General features: G+C 42.9%; 3 protein-coding genes across 5 annotated transcripts; all 3 read right to left on the reverse strand.

Annotated features, from left to right (window-relative positions):
- Positions 1-1542: 1542 nt before the first annotated feature.
- LOC121981085 (probable sugar phosphate/phosphate translocator At4g32390) lies at positions 1543-3047 on the reverse strand. Its single transcript, XM_042533430.1, has one exon. The coding sequence runs from the start codon at positions 2890-2892 to the stop codon at positions 1810-1812; it is 1083 nt and encodes a 360-aa protein (XP_042389364.1). The 5' UTR covers positions 2893-3047; the 3' UTR covers positions 1543-1809.
- A 791-nt stretch (positions 3048-3838) lies between these two features.
- LOC121981083 (UV radiation resistance-associated gene protein-like) lies at positions 3839-11305 on the reverse strand. Of its 3 annotated transcripts, none has more exons than XM_042533429.1 (8): positions 10389-11305; positions 9689-9895; positions 8345-8525; positions 6186-6346; positions 5798-6028; positions 5231-5365; positions 4516-4640; positions 3839-3880 (listed from the first exon to the last, which is right to left on the reverse strand). In XM_042533429.1, the coding sequence occupies exons 1-6, from the start codon at positions 10611-10613 to the stop codon at positions 5249-5251; spliced, it is 1122 nt and encodes a 373-aa protein (XP_042389363.1). In that variant the 5' UTR covers positions 10614-11305; the 3' UTR covers positions 3839-3880; positions 4516-4640; positions 5231-5248. The 3 variants fall into 3 exon arrangements, with proteins under 3 accessions (XP_042389363.1, XP_042389362.1, XP_042389361.1); XM_042533428.1 differs by having other exon boundaries at positions 4978-5365; XM_042533427.1 differs by having other exon boundaries at positions 4516-5365.
- An 8092-nt stretch (positions 11306-19397) lies between these two features.
- On the reverse strand, positions 19398-21766 carry LOC121979809 (L-aminoadipate-semialdehyde dehydrogenase-phosphopantetheinyl transferase-like). The gene is made up of 5 exons (XM_042531801.1): positions 21651-21766; positions 20877-21009; positions 20468-20709; positions 19815-19986; positions 19398-19541 (listed from the first exon to the last, which is right to left on the reverse strand). The coding sequence occupies exons 1-5, from the start codon at positions 21764-21766 to the stop codon at positions 19398-19400; spliced, it is 807 nt and encodes a 268-aa protein (XP_042387735.1).
- Positions 21767-25470: the final 3704 nt, after the last annotated feature.

Below are 25470 nucleotides of genomic sequence, written 5' to 3' on the forward strand. Positions count from 1 at the left end.
AAGCAGTAGCTTCATGAGGGCGACGCAGTCCCCATCGCTTCGCGACGTACACCGTAGTTGTTTCCCTCTCGTTGCCTTCGTCGGCTGTCGCTATCGCAGTAAGCTACCACGCCAGCCCCTTCATTCACAGTTGGCCATCGTTGGCACAACCTTGCTATAGTAACCATCTTCACATGCCATCTCCGGAGGCGGTCGTCGCCCTTAGTACTCACGATTGTCGTAGGTCGCCGATCTTTTCTCTTCCGTGGTGTTCCGGCCTCCACGTCGATCATGCCTGTGCATTGTGTTCCAACCCGATCCAGTTTGTATGTCTTATCCCGATCTACGTACCAATGTCGCATCCGGTTTCGTGCCATTGAGTTCGGCTCCACGTCGTCAGATCCAACTCTCCAGCCTATTCAGAGTCATCTACCCTTCCAAGTCAGGGCAACATGAGCAACATCTCGATCAACTCATCCTTAGGCCAGGATACGTTTTCCATTCTTATTCTATACACATTTCATTATTATACGTGTTAACCTATTTTTTATATATTCGTTGGATCTGTCTGGAATATCGGGATACCAGATACCGAGATAATCCGATCGCTGACTACAGACAACATTGATCAAAGGACAATCAAGTCATCTCAATATATACTCCTCTGGAATATCATAATTCGATTAATATTTCAATTATTTTATTTTACTATTCATCTGACTTAGTTTTCGAAGAGTATCATATCGAAACAATATGATTTAATTATTTACTAATATTTCCATCTTAGCGCCACCTTTCAGTCGACGATGCTGAATGCCTCTTTAAATTTAGTAAGGCAAGAGTAATTTTTGTTTTTTTTTTGTTTGATAATTTTGAAAGCAAATGACCTTTTATGGGGCTTGCTAGTTGACTCCAATTTTCGAGCGAGAAAGAGTCTTCTCTAGTTGATTAATTAGGATGTAATGTAGTGCATCAATATCTTACTCAAGACTTTAAATCCAAAAAAGAATTTATAAGGTATATTATATTTCATATATAATACGATGTCATACTAATACATATAGGGCAAAAATAAAAATTGAAAATGTATATTAGACAGTAAATTAATCTGTCGAGACAATAACACAGACCATGAATGAATGGAAAAAGAAAATTTAATTTTATATGAATGAAAATAAAATCCGAGTGGATCTGAAGAACTTGAATTTGGAAACGATTAATTGGTTAAGATTCAAAATTATCATCAGAATCAATGCAACTCAAATACGACCTTGAATCTAACTTTGTACAACGTATTGCTTACCAAAAAATTGTGCAAAGACTCAACACTCTACTCTAATTTGAGCAAAAGGATGATAGAATTAACATGGAGTTTCATACTCGACTCCTCATTCATCAACAAATGACATTAGGACATGTTTCATACTCTTGCCTTTTCTTTGTTTCCAATCATGGCCACACATGGAATAATTAAACAAATGAATCACAGAACTCATGCATATCCTCAAAATAAGAAAACTGATGGATTAACAGAAGTTAACAAGTTGTCATGGCTCAAACAAGTGAAGAAATAAACTTTTATCACCATTACTTGAAAGTAGTTGGATCTAGTACAAGAGTCGATTAAACTTAAGGATGTGTCCTAAATTGCAACCATAATTAATTTTTTTTTAAAAGTAACTAAAAAAAAGGAGTAGAATTGCATTATTAATGCATGAAGTATTGGCCTGCGTCTGCGTATCTAAATAAGAGCTTATCAATCTGAAATGAGAAGCATACGGCAAAGAAAGCTAATAAAAAGTAGATAGATAGGAGATCACATGGCATCGATCAAGATCCAGAGTTGCTGTTACGATCACCTTTCATCTCCCCGAGGAGTTTCCCGGCTTCCTCATCGGCCTGTTGAGCTTTCTTCTGCGTCTCCTTGGCCTTGAGAGCCTGCAGCTTGGCGTGGTTGTAGTAGGCAACGCCGAGGAAGGCGACGCCGTAGCCGAAGAGGTTGATGGGGGTAACTCTGTCGCGGATGACGGACCAGGAGAAGGCAATGAGGAGCCAGTCCTTGACGACGCCGGCGACGTTCATGGTGAGCGCAGAGGTCTTCCCGACAAGCAGGAAGACGGCGAGGTTGAGGGCGAAGGCGCAGAGGGAGTTGGTGCCGAAGACGAGAAGATCGGGGCGGAAGGCGGCCTGACCGCGGAGGAGGGGCAACTCGATGAAGGACCAGGGAAGGAGGAGGAAGACAAAACAGCAAGGGGCGACGTAGTAGAGGGAGGTGATCGGGTTGAGGGAGATCCCTTTGGAGGTGAGCAAGATCTGGATGAGAACGAGGCGAGTGGCCTCGAACGCGACGGCGCCGAGCTGGAGTGTGACGCCCCAGGCGTCGAATCGGGCCTCGCCATAGGCGGCGATGGCGACGCCGAAGGAGATGGAGAGCATGTTGAGCATGGAGGAGCTCTTGTAGGACTCCTTGTTGAGGAGGACGCCGATGGAGTAGACGGCGACCGGCATTAGGGCTTTGAGCATCTGGATGAAGGAGACGGAGAGGTAGATGTAGGCGGAGTTGGAAAACCAGAGGGAGAGGGAGTAGAGGGCGCCGATGGGGACGACGGACGCGACATACAGGTCGCGGGTCATCGACGGCGAAGACGGCGGCTCCACGAGGCGGAGGACGCGGATGAGGAGGAAGGCGATGGAGGAGCAGAAGGCCATATGGATCATGGTGAGGCTGATCGGAAAGGGCCAGTTGTACATCTTGGGATCCAAGATGTACTTATTGTACACGATCACGGTGAAGCTGAGGAAGATCCAGATCGCGACGTAGGCGTAGGCGAGGAGCACCTTGCGCACCACCCCCTCCGCCGCCATGATCCCTACCCCGCCGCCGGCACCGCCGTTGCCCTCTTTGCCTCCCATGCCTGCTGCTGCTCCTCCGCTCTTACCCGGCGTAAATGGCGAAGGCGATCGCGAAAGGGAAGAGAAGGTGGGAGGATGACTGGATCTGAGGCGAGAGAGAAGGAACGAGACCTGGTCTTCGAGAAGCAGAAATGGAAGTGGGCGACGGTGTAGATCTGGGTGCGCGGAAGTATTTAATTGAGAGAAACTTCCAGTTGCTCCCCCCCCTGAAGTTTATCAAAATTACTACTACACCCTTTCCAATTTTAGATTTTTAAAAAATAAATTCACGATTTTAGACAGACGTGGCAATTTAATGCACATTTAATCATATTTTTTTTAGATATTATAATAATATTAAATAATTATTTGGATTTAATTTTCTAAGGCATGGAGGCATAAGAATGGCAACTCTTTGACAGGGAGAGAATCCAACTTTTGTTATTGTTGGCCTCCTTTTTTTGACTTCTGGAAAGAATCTAAAGGGACAAAGCTTAGCTTCATATCTCAACACCTTAGTTTGTGTGGCTGCAAGCAAGTCTTCCTTGTTCACTTGTCGTTTAAATTTTGTGAACTTTGTCAACTATGATGCCTTACGATGTGTATGTAACGACGACTTCAGCCTGAGGAACAGCCGAACAGGCACAGACAGGCAGAGCCTCGCAAAGCAGGCTCATATTGATCACGCCTGCTAACCCGGCCCTGATCAGAAACTGGAACACGTACTCGAGTCTCATCGGTATCATCTGTCGCTTGTCTTCTTCAGATAGTTGAACTCCAGTTGAAGTTCAAAACCGAAATGACTGCAAGAAGGTCAATGTCATTGCTGTCTGATGCAGGACTTTTGATGGTCATGTTCAGTCTTGGTGAGTACAAGTTGCATCAGTGTCTTTACGAAAAATGTTTGTAAGAGTGAATAGACCTTTGTTCTTGTTTACTGGTTTGTTAATGTCTGTCAGGTTTGTTACAGGCCCTGCTGAGTTCTCTTGCATATCACAATCATGCAAGTCTAGCAAATCACAAACGAAAAATAATAATCAGGAAAATTACCGATAGATGATAAGAAATATTACTACAAGATTATTGTTAATCCACAAACAGCATCAGCCTAAAGGAATGTGCTAAATAGGTGGCAGCCATATGTGCACCAGTTCCTTCTCTCCTTCTGCCTCGTGTGTGTTTTGCTTAAAAATGTGAGTTTGATTCTTCAAGTGTTTTTTTTTTTCGTAATGATAATTGCATTTCCCATCACTCTAGTTCGCTACATATTACTGGGACTTAGAGGCTAAAAAGTTTTCAATCTGAACACTGATAGATGCAGATAGGAAGATAGTCTGATTTCTTAACCAACCTACCCAATCTGACTGAAAAAGGATGTAGGTAGGAGCAGTTCGTAGCTACTAAACACACTAGTTCAAACCCTAATCATTTTTCTATTCTTGTTGTATGTCCTATGTTTTTGCACAAGTCATCTAGAAATGATATTTAGCATATAAAATGTAAGATGGCATTGTTATTGCAGAAATCACAATTCTTATTGTGTTTTTCTTAAATGTGTTGCTTTAACAATGTCATCTTGTTCCATTGTTTATCAATGAGATAAAAATATGATCAACGGTGAGGTTTTAAGTAGAGGAAAAATACCAAATTCCGTTCATGCTGCTGGAGTCGATTGGTCTTGAATGCTGCTCAAGTCAAAGTTATGCAGTCACCAGGTAGACGTCAGTATGGTCTGCAATCAACATCACTTGGCGATGAAATTAGGCAACCTGCAGCACGAAGGTCATGCTCTGCAATCAACCAAATCAGTTGACTTTGTTGAAGGGAAATAATAAATTTCGTGTGCCGAATAAGCAAAACAATTGGAAAAATTCCAGTGATATAGAGCCGAACTCAGAAAAAAAGGATTGTCTTTAAAATGAGAAGCCAAAGAAAGATTCATTCTAATGCTGTCCAGATTATTGATACGGGCTAAATAGATCAAAGTCACTGAAAGAGATTACCAACTCTTCGCCTAATTCTGGATATTATATAATATTGATAGATACAATACAAAATCTACTGTCGACACTGATGAGGTAAAAAAGAATTGGATTTAGGGCTTACGGTATATTGGCACATATGACATATCCAAATAAAAAGGTGGATAAACGAATGCATGCATCCGCAGCAGGAGATGTGAATGATACTGTCTTCTGTCGTGCAAAATAACATTTTAAAGCATAAAAAAAAAGTGTGATTGACAACCACAGAAGAATCTATCGTGGCCAATGGCGCTTTAAATAAAACATCCAACAAGGTGGAACGAATATACAAATTGGCTGCCAAGGAATTGGTAAGATTTACGTGTCTTCAAAACCTTATGGAGTAAATGAAATCACATGTTAAGGTATTCTTTTGACAGGATAATCTGCGTGAGCTCCTTTAAATTAGGTAATATATGGCGTGGGCCCAAACTTTCTGCGTCGATGTAATTCAAAAGTTGCTCCAAATTCTGCAAGCAAAAAGTGAGAACCATATATAAAAATTCAAAGCAAATCCGGGAATTATGTATACTGAAAAGATTGATGGAGGTTTATTATACTTTATGCGGAGATTATATTGACCTCACGCAAAGTCTTGATATGGAGCAATAACAATGTGCAGGAATTTAAATAAAACTACTTTGAAGGGAAAATTATCCCTTCATTAAATATCGTGACATGGGGAAGTAACAATGTGCAGGAAAAAACCTATTCTGAGTGAATGGGTACGAAACAGAAGCAAAAATTTTTAAACTGACATCACTATTACAATTTTTTATCCTATTCCCTTCATTGATTTTTTTTTTTTTTTTATGAATCTAGGTCATCAAATAAGATAGGAGATCAGTCATATGAGGTCTAAACTAAGATGCATCAGAGCAGAAATGGAAGCACAGACAAACCTTATTCAATAAGAATATTGCATAGGCTGCTCTTGTAGTATCTTGACCATCTAGAAAAAGTGGAAAGTCAATCGGCTTAGAGCTTGTGCTTAATGATGCCGAGTTTCCCATCAAATCAGATGCAGCATTATCAACTGTAGATGTATGATCATAAATATATGAGCGCGAGCCTTTGAAGTGCAAAGGATAGCGGAGAGGCACATACAGGTATGATGAAATAAGTGAGACTGCCTGAAAAGACAAATTAACAAATAAGTATGAACACACAGTCAACCATCCATGGCATATGACAAGACATTCAAGAAAGCAACTTAGATGCACTTAAATATTTTCAAAACAAATAGTATAATTAAAAAATTATTATCTTGCTAGCAAAATGACATCTTACATGTGCAACATAACCCAAGGCACTTGCAAACATCTGAACCTCCTTCTTGTCACTAAAGTAACCCATCGTTTTTATAGGAAGCATAGTTAGTTGAAGACCTAATATTGTCAAAGATGGCAAGTGCAGGGGTTTAGAAGGTGAGGATGGACTAGTAGAACCTCCTGAGAAGAACTCAATAATGTCAATAAAGTAAAAAAATCATGCCAACAAATTATTTCACAAGAACAAATAAATCTGCAACATTAACCAATTATACCCGTTCATTAATCCATATCAGTTGACAGATTCAATACAGAGAACTATGTAGGGGTGTAATTGAGCCGAGCTGAACTCTTGAATGCTTGAATTTGACTCGTTTATAATCGAGCCGAGCTCGAGCTTTATTTAACGAATATATTCATGACTCACGAGTTTATTCGAACTTTTATCGAGCCTAAACGAGTTTAATAAACATAAATTATAAATTTAAATATTCATTAAAAACTAAATTATATATTTAGAGAAAATTATAATATTTTTATTAAAATTTATAATTTTATTCTAATAAATAAATTTAATATATTTGTCTATATGTTTCATAAGTAGAGTGTAAAATCTATAAATTCAATATCAAAGCTATTATTTTTTTATTTAAAAGTTGATTCATGAGTTTAACGAACATGTTCACGAACTAACGAGCCGAATATTGTGAAGCTTGAGCTTGGTTTGTTTATCTTAACGAGTCTCATTAAACGAGCTTAAACGAGTTTTTATCGAATCGAGCTTCGAGTAGCTCATGAGCGGCTTGGTTTATTTACACCCCGAGACCTATAGTCTTGTAATGCTAATAACCTTGCTATTCACAGAGGATAATTAAGAGTTTTCACAACTAGATCTATGTGGCTCCATGAGGACATTAGATATGCTTATTCATTAAAAATGCTGATATATTCAGATTAGGCTACAAAAAAAACTATGCCTTACAAGAACCTGAATCTTGATCACCACCTGAGTGCAATAATTTGGCAGAAATTTCATAAAGAAGTAGTATAATCACATCACTTTTATTCTAGTGTTATAGCGAAGCAATCCCAAAAATTTAAAACAGTTGTAGTCATAATCATCATGATGATCAATCCAATAATGAATCAATGAAGACGATACCCAGAAGTAATTGGTCAGAATTCCAACCAACTGCAACATCATCTAATGAAACCACTTCTTTTACATAGGTACCATTTTTAGAATATGGCCACTGTACTTTCTATGTTTTGGCCAAGATTTATTCTATACCTACTTGTTTTACCTCTTAGGTACCAGATCCACACTATGACTGATATGGAGATAGAAATTCCAGTCTCCACAAGAAAACCAACAAAAATACATTTGTTTTTCAAGGTTCCCCAGAAGTTTAAGGTTCATTGGAATCATAACACTGTTTGTGCAAGTAGAACCCAAGCTGAGGATAATAGTGCTTTTAAGACATTGGATAATAGAGAGACTGTCAAAGAAGGGTAAAGGAGAGACAATATGAAGTTTGGGACTTCATGACCCAGAACATATATGTGGCAAGTGGCAAAGGCGAAGACGTTCGCCCCCAACGCCCCTGCCAGCCAACCCCAGAATCAAAACGGAGGAGGTACATCACGGCGACTGAAGAGGCAAGTGGCAGGTGGGGTAAGTTTACACAGGTTACAGGAATTTACGCCCCGCCAGCCCTAAGATTCGACCCCAAGACCTCATGTGGCAATCAACTTGCCATATGACCCAAAACATATATGCCCATATAACAAGTGGTCACCATATTTACTTTCAGGAACAAATAACGACAAACATTGAGAATTAACTTCTGGAAAATAGTACATTAATTCACATAACACAATTAAACACCCAAAATTATAGAAGGGTTTATTCTTCCATGCTGCAAAATTTTAATATGGATGATGATCTAAAAGTGCAACCTAAATTCTCTAGCCAATTTATTCCAAAAATTATAAAATCAAATATTGAAATTGAAGCAAGTGTACTTGAGCTTCCAAACTATCCAGACATATACTAAACGCATGATATTGTATTTGCATAACTAACAGGTCCATAAGCATGCATGATATCATTAAAATCTATATGATATATTCACAAAAAGTCACCCTCCATCAATAGGAAGAGAAAGGAAATCATACTTGAACTCGTGCCAATAGTATGCGGATCAGTGGCCTCCGTAAATGGTTGTTCACTTGCACTCTTGATTGAGTAAAGTTTTGATATTTGAGTTACCATATCACCTTGCCTCAGCCTAAGCAACTTTTGCAGCTTTTTCAGATTATCATATCCCCTTTCTCCAGATAGCAATTTACTAGCTTCCTAGCACAAAACAAGTGGGTAGATCAGGTAACCAGAGATGAAAATCAATACAGCATTTCTGAAGTCCAATAATGTATAAAGCCATAGCAATTAACCAATAATGGCAAGCTGCGATAAGGAATGCCAGTTTCTTTTAGTGTGCGAGATGATTATTTTTCATAATTAATTTGTCAACTCCTATACTGTTATATTGAACAGTCCCAAACTGCCTGTGCTCATCAGACTAGGGCAAGCCCTCCTATGCTTTGCTTGTCTCTGTGTATGCTGCTTCAAACATTTCCTAGTCAATATGCCCCAGCACATCAATCTCTTGGACACTAGCCTGGTGTTGGATAATTCTTGCTATTCCAACTTGTCTCAGAAATTCAGAATCAAAGTTGAAGCTCTGTGAAGGATCCAACAGGCAATGGCTGGCAGAGGATAAGTATTAGGAAACAATCACCAACCATTATCTTATAATGGCTCATTAAGGACTATCATTTTCATTACTAATGTTCCTTGAGCCAAACTTTTCCATTTTTTTTCTCTCTCTATTTTTACCTCCTCTCTAGCATCACAATTGGAAAAGAAGTTCGAGACAGCTGTTTAGTACAATTCTCAGTTTTTGCAACTATAGTTTCATTATTGGCTCCAACTTGGTATCTTATGCGTTCAATTGCTTTTCACCTGGGAGCTTGTTTCATATATCACACAAGAATCAAATTTAAGAAAATAAAATAGTGTTCTACAGATCTCAATATAACCTTAGTTAGAAGTAGAAGGATTTTTGCCTCCTGACCTTTTTAAACTGGCCCAGTTAGCTCTCTTAAATTTTTCAGGGAACACCAAACCTTTTCATTTGGGTACACAAAAAATTCCATTCCAATAAAATGTTTAAGATTATTGTAGTTGCTTCATGTCTACATTTTAAGACCAGATAATTACACATCTCTTTACTGAAATTCCACCAAAAAAGCATTGGATTTGGTGATCATACACTGAAAGGAGTCCATTCTTTTTATCCTTTTCTCTTATATGCAGTTCACGTCATTCACTTTCTAGGTTTGAGAATTTTAATCGGATAATTAAATTTTGGAAAAAGAAACAAGAGACCACTCAAATCTTTGCAAACAATTAAAGATAAATGCTTTCTGCAAGCACGCCTGATGCATCAATCTCACTACCTGCAACTGCTGGTGGGACGCAGTTAATCTCTTTCCAGCTACCAACAACACTCTGGTACTGTGGCAAAGTTTATCTCTTTCTTTTTGTGAATTCTCTGAAGTCTGCTTAATGTGCATGGACAAGTTTTCCAAGGCAAGTCTCTTAGATTCCAGTTTATCCTTCATCTCCTCTAACTCATTTGTTTGGCGTAATGGTCCTTTTCTCGCCTGTTCACATGCAGAAAAGTGATCAGCCAAAGTTAGCTAAGGTTACTTAATGAACTACCAGCTATGAGATAGCTCTTCCCCAAAAACAATAAGGGAAAGCAAATCAAGTATCAACTAATAACTAATTAAAAAGCAAAACAAAGATATAATTCAAGGAATCTACAAGCAGGGATGTCGTAACTAAGCTGTTGATGTGTGAATCGTGTCGACCAATTAAGTTACATTTCAGCTATTGATATAACGTTGCTCCAATTAAAACTCTTCAAAACATGGCAAAGAACTGATTCAAGCTATTGATATAAGACTGACAGGTGTTACAGCAACTACTTTATAGTTGGGAAAACAAAGTGAGGCAAGGGGAACCTATGATATTAAGCGCAAACTCAGATAGTCAAACAATCGAACACCCAGCCTGACTTCTCTATTAGAATTGAGATAGATAGAGAGCAAGGTCCCCTAGACAAACGCTGGCCAAAACGAGAAAAAGGCCTACCTCGATGAACGATTCCAGACGTTGGGAAAGCGACTCCTTCCTCTCCTTAGCCTTCTTGAGCGCCGAAGAGAGGCTCCAGAGTCGAGCGAGCTCCTGCTGCAGGTCCTCCCAATCGACAATCTTGGGGTCGTCTCCGCCTTCGATCTCCTGCGCGTCACAGACAGCCCACTCCGACAATTCGGTCCCCGTGGCGAGATCAGGCTCCCTTGGACGATCGGATTCCATCGGCAGCGATCGCGGCGATCTTCATCGTTCTCCAGCAACGGCGGCGGCGGAGCTCATCCGCGGATCATGGCGAACGAGAAAAGGGAGGAGTTGCGGCGCGCGTATTGGGGAAAAAGATATTTCGGTAGAAAAAAAAAAGAGAGGAAAATGATGGGATCTCATTTCAAACGAATATATTCTATTTTGTTTTCAAACCAACCATTCAAAACAATTTGCCTGAAGCAATTAAACAAACCCTATTTTGTTTTCATTTTGAGGAAAATAAATAAATTTAAATTAAACAAACTATTTTGTTTCAGTTAAACAAATACAATTAAATAAATAATCCTCATTTTTTTTTCACTTTACATAAAAACAAAAAGTTGCAAGAAGCCCCCAATGAAGAGTGATCCTGTCCGAATCGTCGAACCAAAGGACGCTGGGCACGTAGCGCTCTTCTAGTCGATGACGCAGGCCTCTGAAGCTCCGGCGGTCCTGCACAGAAGTCGGGTCGGGCAGGGGTTCCCGGCGGCGACCCTCCGACGCTCAAGTTAGGCAAGCAAGTAGTAAAGAAGGTGACTCCAAAGCTGGTAGAATGCGTACCTCCGGTGAAGAATGAGGGCCTTTATATAGGGCAGCGAAAAAGTGAGTGTGCACTTATCGAGGTGTACACGTGTCCATGGCCCATACTCCAGTAAGGACATGTCAGTGAGCTTACCTGACCCATACTGCTACAGTCCCAGCATGTCCTCGATGGGACAGCGGAATCCCCTGTCACAAGATTTGGAGCATGGCCCACACGTGAAACATACCTGCTGTCAGAAAAAGACGTTCCTTGTCCTTTTCCCCTTTGCTCCAAATCTGGCTTCCGGACGGACAGCTCCCTCAACATCCGGCCGGACATATGCGGTGGTTTACTTGGGGAGATCCTCCCTCACGTGCTTTATGGGGACTATTAGCAGTGTTACCTTATGGCTTTGGCCGAGCGTGAGGTCCGCTCGGCCCACGACCTTTTCCACTGAGCGCCGGAACCCTGATTTCGACAGGGCGCCTTTAACCATCAGCCGAATACCGTCCGGTCGGCAAGCCGATCGGACCCACCCCTCTCCGGGCGTTCGAATCCATCAGCCGACAGGTCAGCCGGTCGGACTCGGCCCTCTCCGAACGGACAACTGCCACTGTGGCTTCCACGTGGCGTTGACTCTACAGGGCGGGGTCCCCTGTTCTTACTACCGGATCACTTGCCTCCCCTTCAAGTCTAGTCGAAGGAAGCGAATAGTCCGACTGACTGGACTAAGAATCTGGACGAGCGGCTCCTTCGTGTTGGTATCCTCCGCTCGGCCAACCATAGAGGTAGCCTTGAGCGAATCAACAATGGCATTCACTGGATCTCCTCGTGTTCTGCGCCAATCTTCGACATTAAGGTTGAGCATGCTTTCATTAAATGCTCCGAATGATTGAATGCTACGTGGAGCACTGCCATCGGCGTACGGCGGCGGTGGCGTGGTGTTTTGATGTGATCGAAGCGATTCGAAATGGACGGCTCGATGCAGAAAAGCTTAAGAATCTGAACGAGGCCCTCACTGGCTCCCAGGCGGCTCTCAAAGAATATCAGGATGCCGAGCCGAGCCGAGTCGAGTCGCCGCTCTACGACAGAGCTACATCCGATCGCCCGAATTCTCGGAGAAAATCTGCGAGCGGATGTACACAGCCTTCGACTTGGCCATGACTGCCACTATGACCTATCTGAAGTCGAAGGGCCTTCTTCCGGAGTCCACCAATATTCCGGCCGGCGACCAGGTGGCGCTCCTAGATACCATCCCCAAGACCCTCTACGATTATATCGAGTAATTTTTGTAATTTAGCCGCTCGGCTAAATATGATCTCTTTTGTACTTAGGCCGCCCGGCCTGAGATTTTATTTTTAATACAATGCTTTCCTTTCGCACACTCCATCTTTTTGCACTGTCCTTTTGCTAATTAATATGTGTGTTGCCCGCTCGCCTATTATCACACCTCTGGCATTCGAAAGGCATTTTTGCGAAGTACTGGGCGATGCCCTTCCGCTCGGGCATTTATAGACGCCGGCTCGTCTCTCGATATTTAACGTCGGAGCTCGACGGTCTTCCGCTCGGACGTTTATAGACGCCGGTTCGTCTCTCGATATTTAACGTCGGAGCTCGACGGTCTTCCGCTCGGAGGATTTATAGACGCCGGCTCGTCTCTCGATATTTAACGTCGGAGCTCGACGGTCTTCCGCTCGGATGTTTTATAGACGCCGGCTCGTCTCTCGATATTTAACGTCGGAGCTCGACGGTCTTCCGCTCGGATGTTTTATAGACGCCGGCTCGTCTCTCGATATTTAACGTCGGAGCTCGACGGCCTTTTTTGGCTAACTTTTAAACTGATTATATACGCCCTTCCGAGGGGCGAGGGGTCTTCGTTATCGAGCGTGCGGCTCGTACAATATACCTCCGGCCTAACGGTCCAGGGCCTTCGATATCGAGCGTGCGGCTCGGATATTTATATGCCCCTGCCAAACGGCACGGGGTCTTCACGCAGTAAGCCGTTCGGCGGAGAATGCTCAATGTGTTTTCATCTTTTTGCTTCCTGCATTACAAGTACATAGGCGACTAGCATATACACAAAAATGAATTACATTCGTGCACCTTTCATCCAGCTCGATAAGGCTGGAAATGATTTGCACTCCACGGTCGATCCAGCTGCCGCCCGGCTTCATCCTCCAAATAATATGCGCCCGAGCGGAGCTTTTCAATAACTTTGAATGGGCCCGCCCACGGTGCCTCCAGTTTGCCGACGTCGCCGACCGGCTTGACTTTCTTCCAGACAAGATCGCCGACTTGGAATGATCGGGGATTACACGGCGGTTGTAACTTTGTTTCATCCGTTGCCGGTACGCCATCAGCCGGACGGACGCCTTGGCTCTTTCTTCTTCGACCAGATCCAGCTCCATGTTCCTCCGCTCGGCATTGTCCTCATCGTAATGTTGGATCCTAGCGGATTCGACGCCGACTTCGACCGGGATGACCGCCTCGCCACCGTACACCAAATGGAATGGCGTGACACCCGTCCCTTCCTTCGGCGTCGTTCGGATGGCCCATAAGACGCCCGGCACTTCATCCGGCCAACTTCCTCCCAAATGGTCGAGCCGAGCGCGCAGAATACGAAGAATTTCCCGATTGGCCACTTCGGCTTGACCGTTGCTTTGGGGATAAGCCACGGACGTGAAGTGTTGCTCGATGCCGTAACTTTTGCACCAATCCTCTAGCATCTTCCCTGTGAATTGCCGCCCATTATATGAGACCAATCGGCGAGGGATGCCGAACCGACAGATGATGTGTTGCCAGATAAATTTTTTGACCATCTGTTCGGTGATCTTGGCTAGCGGCTCGGCTCCACCCACTTGGAAAAATAATCAACCGCCACTAGCAAAAATTTCCGCTGCCCGGTCGCCATCGGGAATGGACCAACAATATCCATTCCCCATTGATCGAACGGACATGAAACTACGGATGCCTTCATTTCTTCTGCCGGTCGGTGGTTGAAGTAATGGTACTTTTGGCATGAAAGGCACGTTGACACTGTCCAAGCGGCATCTGTTTGTAAGGTCGGCCAGAAGTATCCAGCTAGCAGGATCTTCTTGGCCAACGATCGTCCGCCCGGATGTCCTCCGCACGATCCTTGATGTACCTCTTGGAGGATGTAAGCTAAGTCTTCCGTGCTCATGCATTTCAACAGCGGGCGTGAGAAAGCCTTTTTGTAAAGCTGATCGCCGATGAGTGTGAACCGACCGGCCCTCCTTCTTAACAGCTGGGCTTCGTTCCGGTCGGACGGCGTGGCTCCCGAGCGGAGGAACTCTACGATGGGTGTCCGCCAGTCGCTTGGAAATGTGAGGCCTTCCATCCGGTCGACGTGCGCCACCAACAGTACTTTTTCAATTGATTGCTGAATGGCGACCGGCGTTATTGAGCTCGTGAGCTTGGCTAACTCATCAGCTGCTTGATTTTCTGCTCTGGGTATCTTCTGGACAATAACTTCTCTAAAATCGGCTTTCAGCTTCTCGAAGGCTTCAGCGTAGAGCTTGAGCCGAACACTATTGATTTCGAAGGTACCAGAGAACTGCTGAGCGGCCAACTGCGAGTCCGAGTGGAGTGTTACCCGACCGGCTCCCACATGCCGAGCTGCCTGCAAGCCGGCTATGAGGGCCTCATACTCTGCTTCGTTGTTGGTAGCTTTATAATCCAGCCGAACGGAAAGGTGCATCTTTTCTTCTTGTGGGGAGAGCAGCAATATTCCAATTCCGCTTCCGAGCCGAGTGGACGACCCATCCACATATATTCTCCACATAGCTTCCGGCTCCGGCTTTTGCACCTCAGTCACAAAATCGACCAAGGATTGCGCTTTGATTACCGAACGGGGCTGGTATTGGATGTCAAATTCACTTAGCTCTGTCGTCCATTTGATGAGCCGTCCGGATGCCTCTGGATTTAGTAGAACACGTCCGAGCGGGCTATTGGTTTTGACAATAATGGTATGTGCCAGGAAATATGGACGAAGGCGCCGAGCGACGAGGACCAGAGCGAAGGCTAGTTTTTCGAGCCCAGTGTAGCGGGATTCAGCATCTTTTAAAATGTGACTAAGGAAATACACAGGCTCCTCTCCGCTCGCCCTCACCAATGCTGAGCCGATTGCCTGCTCGGTCGAGGATAGATAAATACAAAGTGGCTCACCAATAGTCGGCTTGGCTAATACCGGGAGCGAATTTAGATATGCCTTCAAATCTTCGAACGCCTGATCGCATTCTTCGTCCCAGTAAAATTTTGTAGCTTTGCGCAAGATCTTGAAAAAAGGAAGGCTCCGGTCGGCGGTTTTGGAGATGAATCTGGATAGAGCGATTATCCGACCGGTCAAACGCTGCACTTCCCTTGTATTTCTTGGGGGCGGCATGTCTTGTAGGACTTTCACCTTGCTGGGATTCGCTTCGATTCCCCGCTCGGTCACTATGTACCCCAGAAAACGCCCCCCTTTTGCTCCGAACAGGCACTTCTGGGGATTTAGCTTGACTCCATATTTGTGCAGCGTTCGGAAGGTTTCCTCCATGTCTTTGAAGAGATCGGCCGCTCGGACGGACTTTATGAGAATGTCGTCCACATAAACTTCTAGATTCCGCCCGATCTGTTCTCTGAATACTTTATTCATCAAGCGCTGATATGTGGCCCCCGCATTCTTCAATCCGAACGGCATCACATTATACAATAAGTGCCGTCGGCCGTCACGAAGCTGACTTTTTCCTGATCTTCTCGGGTGAGCGGCACTTGGTGATAGCCCTGGTAGGCGTCGAGCATACAGATTAATTCGCAGCCGGCCGTAGAGTCCACCAGCTGATCTATCCGGGGCAGAGGATAAAAATCTTTCGGGCAAGCTTTGTTAAGATCCCGAAAATCTATGCACACTCTCCACTTGTTGCCTGGCTTGGAGACTAATACAACGTTAGCCAACCAGCTAGGGAACTGCACCTCGCGTATATGGCCGGCTTCCAGAAGCTTCTCCACCTCCGCCCGGATGATGACGTTCTGCTCAGCGCTGAAGTCTCTTTTTCTCTGCTTTACCGGCCGAGCGTCCGGTCGGACATGTAATTCGTGCTGCGCTATGCTCGGCAAAATTCCGGGCAGCTCATGTGTCGACCAGACGAAGACATCATGATTTCTTCGGAGGCACTGGATCAGCTCTTCTTTCTGTTTCTCCTCCAGATCGGACGCAATAAAGGTTGTGGCCTCCGATCGGGATGGGTGAATCTGCACTTCCTCCTTTTCTTCATAAATTAAAGAGGGTGGCTTTTCGGTGATGGTGTTTACCTGGATCCGGGGCGCCTTCCGAGCGGAATTGGCTTCTGCTCGGACCATCTCAATGTAGCATCGCCGAGCTGCTAACTGATCTCCTCGTACTTCTCCCACTTTGTCTTCCATGGGGAACTTGATCTTCTGATGGAAGGTTGAGACGACCGCTCGGAATTCGCTGAGCGCCGGTCGTCCCAGAATGACATTGTAGGACGAGGGAGAGTCGACCACCACAAAGTTTGTTGCCCTTGTCCTCCTGAGCGGCTCTTCTCCCAACGAGGTAGCCAGCCGGATCTGTCCGCCGGCTAAACTTCGTTACCCGTAAACCCGTAGAGCGGAGTTGTCATGGGTAACAGCTCGGCTCGATCAATTTGCAGCTGATCGAACGCCTTCTTGAACAAGATGTTGACTGAGCTCCTTGTGTCAACAAATACGCGGTGAATTGTGTAATTGGCTATTACCGCTTTGATGAGCAGAGCATCGTTGTGGGGTACGTCAACTCCTTCCAAGTCCCCTGGTCCAAAACTGACTTCCGGTCCGTTCGCCCGTTCTAGGCTGCAGCCAACGGCATGTATTTGGAGCTGCCGGACGCTAGCTTTTCTTGCTCTGTTGGAGTCTCCTCCGGTCGGCCCGCCATCAATAATGTTGATTTCGCCTCGGGAGGCATTGCTTTTATTTTCCTCTTCCCGAGCGGACGGTCGAGACCGTTCTCTGGACGCTCGGCGATTCTCCTGCCTTGGGGAACGGTGTCGATCGGGAGTTTGTTGCTGTCGCCTATTGGCTCGCGTCCGATCGACCTCTTGAATTCTCTGTCGCCTATCGACTGAGGGAGACCGTCGTCCGACATTCCGGGGTACGAGATGAGACCCGAAGGGAAGACTTCGACAATCCCTTATGTTGTGCGTATCCGTCCGGTGGAAGGAGCAGAACATCGGGGTCCATTTCTTTTTTGGCTTGGGCCGGGCGGCGGCTACCTCTTGCACGTGGGACCTGGCATGGGGGGATCGGATTGCTTCGGCCCTTGGTCCTCTAGGCGGTTGATGAGTGGCGTGTTGCTTCCGCTCGGCTGGAGGAGCCCGCTCGGTTGGAGTTTCTTTTTTCCTAGCCGCTTGTGCCTCTTCCACGTTGATGTATTCGTTCGCCCGGTGTAACATGTGATCATAGTCTCGTGGCGGCTTTCGGATGAGCGATCGAAAGAAATCCCCATCCACCAGGCCTTGTGTGAAGGCATTTATCATGGTTTCTGAGGTGGCCGTTGGAATGTCCATCGCCACTTGGTTAAACCGCTGGATGTAAGCTCGAAGCGATTCACGGGCTTCTTGCTTGATGGCGAACAGGCTCACGCTCGTTTTCTGGTAACGTCGACTGCTCGCAAAATGGTGGAGGAAGGCCGTTCGGAAATCTTTGAAGCTCGTGATGGATCCGTCTGGCAGCCTCCGGAACCACCGTTGAGCCGATCCCGAGAGTGTGGTAAGAAAAACTCGACACTTTACTCCATCCGTGTAATGATGGAGAGTGGCTGTGTTATCGAACTTACCCAGATGATCATCCGGGTCGATTGCCCCATTGTACTCGCCGATCGTCGGAGGCACGTAGTGCTTGGGCAGAGGATCTTGTAGAATGACCTCCGAAAATTGGCGGTTGATCCGCTCGGGAGAGGCGTCCGCTCGGGGGGCTTTCCCTTTTCTTTTGTCTCGTCTTGGTATTTCATCCGAAGATGATCCCCGCTCTCGATTAGTTGCCACAGCTTCAGGAGTGCGGAAGAGAGCCCGATGGAATGGTGCTGTCGCTGGTGGTGCTTCCGCTCGGCCACCAGACGCTGATGTTGCTTGTTGCTCCGGTCGATCGGCTGTGGCTTTCTGTTTTTGCTCCACGAGCTTGGCGGCCCTCATCTCGATCAGAACGTCGAGTTCCTCGTTCGAAAGCGTCACCATGTGTTGTCGTCCAGCCTCGTCCATTGTTCCCGTTCGGATGCAGGAGCGTTCCCACAGACGGCGCCAAATTGATCCTGTCCGAATCGCCGAACCAAAGAACGCTGGGCACGTGGCGCTCTCCTAGTCGATGACGCAGGCCTCCGAAGCTCCGGCGGTCCTGCACAGAAGTCGGGCCGGGCAGGGGTTCCCGGCGGCGACCCTCCGACGCTCAAGTCAGGCAAGCAAGTAGTAAAGAAGGTGGCTCCAAAGCTGGTAGAATGCGTACCTCCGGTGAAGAATGAGGGCCTTTATATAGGGCAGCGAAGAAGTGAGTGTGCACTTACCGAGGTGTACACGTGTCCATGGTCCATACTCCAGTAAGGACTTGTCAGTGAGCTTACCTGACCCATACTGCTACAGTCCCAGCATGTCCTCGATGGGACAGCGGAATCCCCTGTCACAAGATTTGGAGCATGGCCCACACGTGAAACATACCTGCTGTCAGAAAAAGACGTTCCTTGTCATTTTCCCCTTTGCTCCAAATCTGGCTTCCGGGCGAACAGCTCCCTCAACATCCGGCCGGACATATGCGGTGGTTTACTTGGGGAGATCCTCCCTCATGTGCTTTATGGGGACTATTAGCAGTGTTACCTTATGGCTTTGGCTGAGCGTGAGGTCCGCTCGGCCCACAACCTTTTCCACTGAGCGCCGAAATCCTGATTTCGACAGGGCGTCTTTAACCATCAGCCAAATACCGTCCGGTCGGCAAGCCGATCGGACCCACCCCTCTTCGGGCGTTCGAATCCATCAGCCGGCCGGTCAGCCGGTCGGACTCGGCCCTCTCCGGACGGACAACTGTCACTGTGGCTTCCACGTGGCGTTGACTCTACAGGGCGGGGTCCCCTGTTCTCACTACCGGATCAAAGAGTTTGAAGGGTTGCTCTGTTATATATAGTATTATTATATATTACAAAGGTTATTTGCATGACTCAAATTTGTGATCACAAGGTTACAATAATTTTACCGTTACGCCATTTAGCAACTATTTTGTTGAGCTCCATGGCTACGACTCTGAATGAGTTGGTCGACTGTTCTTTGAATGAACCCAACCTCCGCGACAGGTAAACTAGCATCAAATTGTTCGTCGGCTCCGTTAGCAAGTCCTCTGGCAATGGATGCCTGCAGAATCAAACTCACAAGTCAAAGCCCAAGCAACGAGAGGAACATTGCAGGGAAGAACTCAAGAAAGTGTATGCATTGTGATCTAAAGGTGCAATACGATCGACCAGATGAAAATTTAGGCGAGGTTTACTTGCATTGAAGAGGGATAGGGAAGCTAATACAAAAGTGTATATCTATGTTTATTAGCGACTTCATTTTACAATGCCAAAGACAATGAAAGCGAAAGATTTCATTGATAAGTAAAAAAGATGAATGAGCATGTAAACAAACCCAGTGCCGTTCATCAATCTTGTAAAGTGAAAACTTCCATTCCCTTGATTCAATTCCATCGATATAAACTGATATATCAGTCCAGTTTTTGTGGTGAAATTCCAGCCTGTGAAAACCAAAGCCCAAGCCAGCACCAGTAGCTTTGACGAATGCCTCCTTTAGACACCAGTATCTACAAAACAATCGAAGACAGTTCAGCCTATAGAGATGAAGCATAATGGATTAGTGAGAAACTGGCGTCTGCATGCGGGCTTGTTAAGAACAAATGAGTCAGCTAAACTTGGAGTGAGAATTTCAGTATGCATAACAGCAGATAATAGTCGGTGAACTCTTTCTCAATAATGCAAAAAGTCACAATGATCACAAACAGAGGAACATAAGTGATCATTTACATCAAGGAAACTGTATATGAAATATGAATTAATGAAATTGATCATAACTAATCAACGAAACATAATATCAGGGTAATAATACGCATTTGAACTTTCCCAAAGTAAATTTCATAGGTGAATAGAACACTAGATGGAAGGTCCCGTGCAGCCACAGCCTTGAAACCATATGAAAGTGTCTATTAAAAGTGGCTTGTTAGCGTACAAATTCCTTTCTTGTTGAGTAATTTTGACAGAAGCATAACAATGTTCAGATTCACATACCTGTAGAACTCACACAACTTTACTTCTGAAGTACCAGTCTTTGCAATGTTCTTCCACTCTAATGCAGTTAAATATGATGAAAAATTACTCATGAACTCATGTTCTGTTGTTTGTTCTGGTATCATAATGGAAACGATATCCAGACCAACAAGACAGAGAGGATCAGATGCTATGCCAACGTAATCTCCATGATGTGACACGTTGAAGTTGAAATTTGAAAATGGAGAGCCTATGCCATTAATCTGCAATGGTTATATGGAAATACAAATTAGACAACATTGCAAGCCAAAATCAGAATGCGGACAGAATGATATCTTCTGCACGTTAATGAGCCAACATTTTCTTCATCATGTATAAAGTGACCTAGAAAAATAGAAGAAAAACTCAGCAAAGAGAATGACAATCATACCAGATACGGTTTGCCCTCAAGCGTCCGATGTATAATTATCTTGTCATAAGGTATACCTAAAACTTCATGCACAATTGAGTATTGAAGTAGTCGACTTACAAGAGCTCGTTTTCTATCATCAAACTTCATGTACCTATCAAACAGCAAAACTTGTAAGATGCTTCACTCAATGTCCTACACAATTGAGCATGCTGATTCCATTAGAACATATGCAATTCATGTTTGACCAAATTCTTTATTTATGAATGAAGAACTATACAATAGAAGCACAAAAATCTAAGTTGATGCAAATGCTCAATGTCATCATCAAAGATACATAAACAAATCAATGACTATTGAAAAGGCCACATGAGTGGGGGAAAAAATTCCTCCAAAACATAATTTACACCTTTCTGTTAGGACCTCCATGAGAAGGCAAGAAGCTTTAACAAGTTTGAAAGGTTGGAACCAATATCGAGTATCAAAGTAGTACATAATCATGATGAAAATGCAATACTTTGTCATCAGTTAAAGCTATATGTGGTCAACCGTGCAAGATAAGATTTGCAGCTTCTTCTTGTTGCTGCTGTTGTTGTATAAAAACACAAAGGCTAACAGGCAAAAACTATCACAGGATTAATCCACTGAAAGAATAGATTAAAAGAAAAGAACAGGTTTTGGAGTTTTCTTGATCCATAGTAAGAAAAAGAAATCTACTTGGAAGAAAATTATGCCCTAATGAATAACTAGAACTGAAGAAAAAGTAGCAATAACGAAGTCTGAAACAATAGTGACTTGGTGATGGTTCTCTGCTCATCTTCCGGAAGAAGAGAAACAACCGAAGCAAACTGGTCCACGGAAGGGTTCCAAAGGGAGACGTTGACCAGCCATCGCCTCACTCCACTTTCCATTTCGAAACCGCCTGATCGCGGTCACCCGATTGGCTGCGGAAAGGGGCACACGATCAGGATCGAAATCTAGGGCTTTGAGGAAATCTAGGGATTTGCTGAAAGGGAAGACAGAGAAGAAAAAGTAGTCCTTCACTGGATTACGAGGGCGATGAGATCGCCGGCGCCAGTTTTGGGCAGCAAGGACTATATGGCCGGCAGTGAACGTGGTCCGATGAGACCCGGGCCGCGTCTATCCCGGCCGGTTCACAAATTCGATTTTTGTCATGAGAAAAGAAACACTAAACAAATATATTTTTATATTTAAAAAATAAAAATTAGGATGTTTTAGTATTCAATTTTCATAATTTTAAAAGCATGTATTATATTTCTATTATAATCCTTCTTTGTTCATTTAAAAATTTGAGCCGCCCTCGTGGTTATATTGGAGTAAAAAAACGATGGAATTTATCGTTCCAATAGTCTCACCGCTCTCGTGATTAGGGATATAATTGAGTCTAGTTAAATCGAATTTTTTAATATTTGAGTTTGATTCATTTATAAATGAGTTGAGTTCTAATTTTATTTAATGAATATATTCATAATTCACAAGGTTATTTAAGCTTTTATCGAATATTCATTAATAATTAAATTATATATTTAAAGAAAATTATAATATTGTTATTAAAATTTATATTTTTATTATAATAAATAAATTTAATATAGTTGCCTATATATTTTATAAGTAGAGTTCTATAAATTCAATATCCAATTATTATATTTTTTTATTTAAAAGTTGATTCATGAGCTTAACAAACATGTTATCGAATCGAGTTTCGAATAGTTCATGAACGACTTGATTCATTTACACACCTACTCGTGGTTATATGATACAGTGATAAGGGTATGTCTCCTAGGTATTTATAGTTCAATTCTCTCGAATTCGACTCCTATTTTTATTTTAAATCAAAATTATTATATTTGTATAAACCTTCTCAATATATTCATTCCCTCAAATATGAATTCAAAATATAAATTATGAGCGGTAATTTATCAAAAGGCGTACTTAGATTTTTGAATTTACCAAAAGGTACATACTACTTTAGTATTTGCCAAAGGGCGCACCTTTTTACAATGATCTTCCTATTCTACCCTCCTGATAAATTTAACTGATTTCCTTTTTCTTTTCTTTGTCATTTCTTTCTATTTTCTTTCTTACTATACATGCAACGTATCCTCTCTTTCCTGTCCTTCTTTTTATCTTTTTTTTTTTCTTTTTTTTTTCAATTCTTTTTCTCAAACCTGTTATAGGAGATTATACCCACATTGGGCCTGATATCTCTCCATATCAGGCTTAATGTGGGCCTGATATAAGGAGATATCAGGCCAAACAATAGGAAAAAAGAACAAAAAAGAAAGAAAGAGAGATTTAGATAACCTCTGGTCCACCACTAGGAATGTCAAAAATAATAATGAAAAGCATATTTAGACTCATTTTAATTTTAGGAATCCACAAGAACTGAAATGTGTGTAATTAGAGTTATTTAGGTTGATCAGTGGGTTTTAACCGAAATCCACTAATCGACCTACAGACCTCAGATTGCAGTCATTTCAGGTCCTGTGGATTTCTAAAATTACAACGAGTCCAAATATACTCTCCATTGTTATTTTCGACATTTCTGGTGGTGTACCAGAGGTTTTGAAAAACCTAAATCTCTCTTTCTTTTTTGTTTCCTCTTTTTTTTTTTTTTTTATTGGGCCCGATATCTCCTCATATCAAGGTCAATGTGGGTCTGATATGGGAAGATATCAGGCCTAATAACAAAAAAAGAGAGATTTAGGTTTTTCAAAACCTCTGGTCCACCACTAGGAATGTCAAAAATAACAATGAAGAGCATATTTGGACTCCTTGCAATTTTAGAAATCCACAGGACCTGAAATGACTGCAATCTGAGGTCTCTAGATCGATCAGTGAGTTTCGATCAAAACCCACTGATGGACCTAGAGAGCTCCGATTGCACCCATTTCAGTTATGTGGATTTCTGATATTTTAAGGAGTTCAAATATGCTATCTATTATTTATTTCAAATCTAAAAGATGTTAAAATATAATAAAAAGAATCAGCAAAATAATCCCCATACGTTTTAGGTTTTTCAAAACCTCTAGTCCACCACTAGAAATGTCGAAAATAACAATGGAGAGCATATTTGGACTCCTTGTAAATTTAGAAATTCATAGGACATGTGTGCCTGATATGGGGAGATATCAGGCCCAATAACAAAAAAAAAAGAGGATTTAGGTTTTTTAAAACCTTTAGTCCACCACTAGAAATGTCGAAAATAACAATGAAGATCATATTTTGACTCTTTGCAATTTTAAAAATCCATATGATCTGAAATGACTGCAATCGGAGCTCTCTAGGTCCATCAGTGGGTTTTGACCAAAATTCACTGATGGACCTAGAGAACTTTGATTGTACCTATTTCAGTTTGTAGATTTTTGATGTTGCAAAGAGTTTAAATATGATATCTATTATTTATTTCAATTTTTAAAAGATGTTAAAATATAATAATAAAAATCAGAAAAATAATCCCTATACGTTTTAGTTTTTTCAAAACCTCTGGTATACGGAATGCTAAAAATAACAATGGAGAGCATATTTGAACTCCTTGCAACATCAGAAATCCACAAGAACTAAAATGAATGCAATCGGAGGAGCTCTTTCGGTCAATCAGTGGATTTTGATCGAAACCCACTGATGGACCTAGAGACCTTAGATTGCAGTAATTTCAGGTCCTGTGGATTTCTAAAATTGCAAGGAGTCCAAATATACTTTCCATTGTTATTTTCAACATTCCTAGTGGCGGACCAGAGGTTTTGAAAAATCTAAATCTCTCTCTCTCTCTCTTTTTTTTTCTTTTTTCTTTTTGTTATTGGGTTTGATATCTCCCCATATCAGGCCTAACAAAAAAAGGAAAAAAGGGGGAAAAAAGAAAGAAAGAGAGATTTAAGTTTTTCAAAACCTCTAGTTCGCCACTAGGATGTCAAAAATAACAATAGAGAGCATATTTGGACTCCTTACAATTTTAGAAATCTACAGAACCTGAAATGACTGCAATCTGAGGTGTCTAGGTCAATTAGTGAGTTTCAGTCAAAACCCACTAATGGATCTAGAGAGCTCTGATTACACCAATTTCAGTTCTTGTGAATTTCTGATGTTGCAAGGAGTTGAAATATGCTATCTATTATTTATTTCAATTTCTAAAAGATATTAAAATATAATAAAAAAGAATCAGCAAAACAATCCTCATACGTTGGCCTAATATGAATCATATCAGGCACAACGTAGGCCTGATATGATTTATATTAGGCCCAACGTGGGCCTGATATGATTCATATTAGGCCTACATATGAGGATTTTTGTCAATTCATCATTATTACAATTTTACACCTCCGTAGAAGCTGAAATAAATAATGGATCAGTCTCTGTTGATTTATGGGGTTGCAAAGAATTCAAATATGTCGTCTATTGATTATTTCGACTTCTTCAAATGTATTATAATGTTATCAAAAAATCAACTAAACCCTAAATATTGTGGGTCTGATATGATTTATATATCATGCCTATGTTATGCATGCATGCATGGAAAAAAAGAGAGGAGCATAGAGGAAAAATTAGATTGGTTGCATGTATAGGAGAAAGTAAATAGAAGAGAGAGTGAGAAATA

This window comes from Zingiber officinale, chromosome 5A (assembly GCF_018446385.1).
Source record: "Zingiber officinale cultivar Zhangliang chromosome 5A, Zo_v1.1, whole genome shotgun sequence".
Taxonomy (NCBI): Eukaryota; Viridiplantae; Streptophyta; class Magnoliopsida; order Zingiberales; family Zingiberaceae; genus Zingiber; species Zingiber officinale.

What these genes read in the sequence shown, in the direction of transcription:
- LOC121981085 (XM_042533430.1), bottom strand. Translation starts at nt 2,892, where the DNA reads ATGGGAGGCAAAGAGGGCAACGGCGGTGCCGGCGGCGGGGTAGGGATC.
- LOC121981083 (XM_042533429.1), bottom strand. Translation starts at nt 10,613, where the DNA reads ATGGAATCCGATCGTCCAAGGGAGCCTGATCTCGCCACGGGGACCGAA. An exon ending in CCTTGGGTTATGTTGCACAT is followed by an intron (nt 6,029 to 6,185) that starts GTAAGATGTCAT and finishes TTGTCTTTTCAG; the next exon opens with GCAGTCTCACTTATTTCATC. An exon ending in CAATATTCTTATTGAATAAG is followed by an intron (nt 5,366 to 5,797) that starts GTTTGTCTGTGC and finishes TTTTGCTTGCAG; the next exon opens with AATTTGGAGCAACTTTTGAA.
- LOC121979809 (XM_042531801.1), bottom strand. Translation starts at nt 21,766, where the DNA reads ATGGAAAGTGGAGTGAGGCGATGGCTGGTCAACGTCTCCCTTTGGAAC. An exon ending in TTGAGGGCAAACCGTATCTG is followed by an intron (nt 20,710 to 20,876) that starts GTATGATTGTCA and finishes TAACCATTGCAG; the next exon opens with ATTAATGGCATAGGCTCTCC. An exon ending in AAGTTGTGTGAGTTCTACAG is followed by an intron (nt 19,987 to 20,467) that starts GTATGTGAATCT and finishes ATTGTTTTGTAG; the next exon opens with ATACTGGTGTCTAAAGGAGG.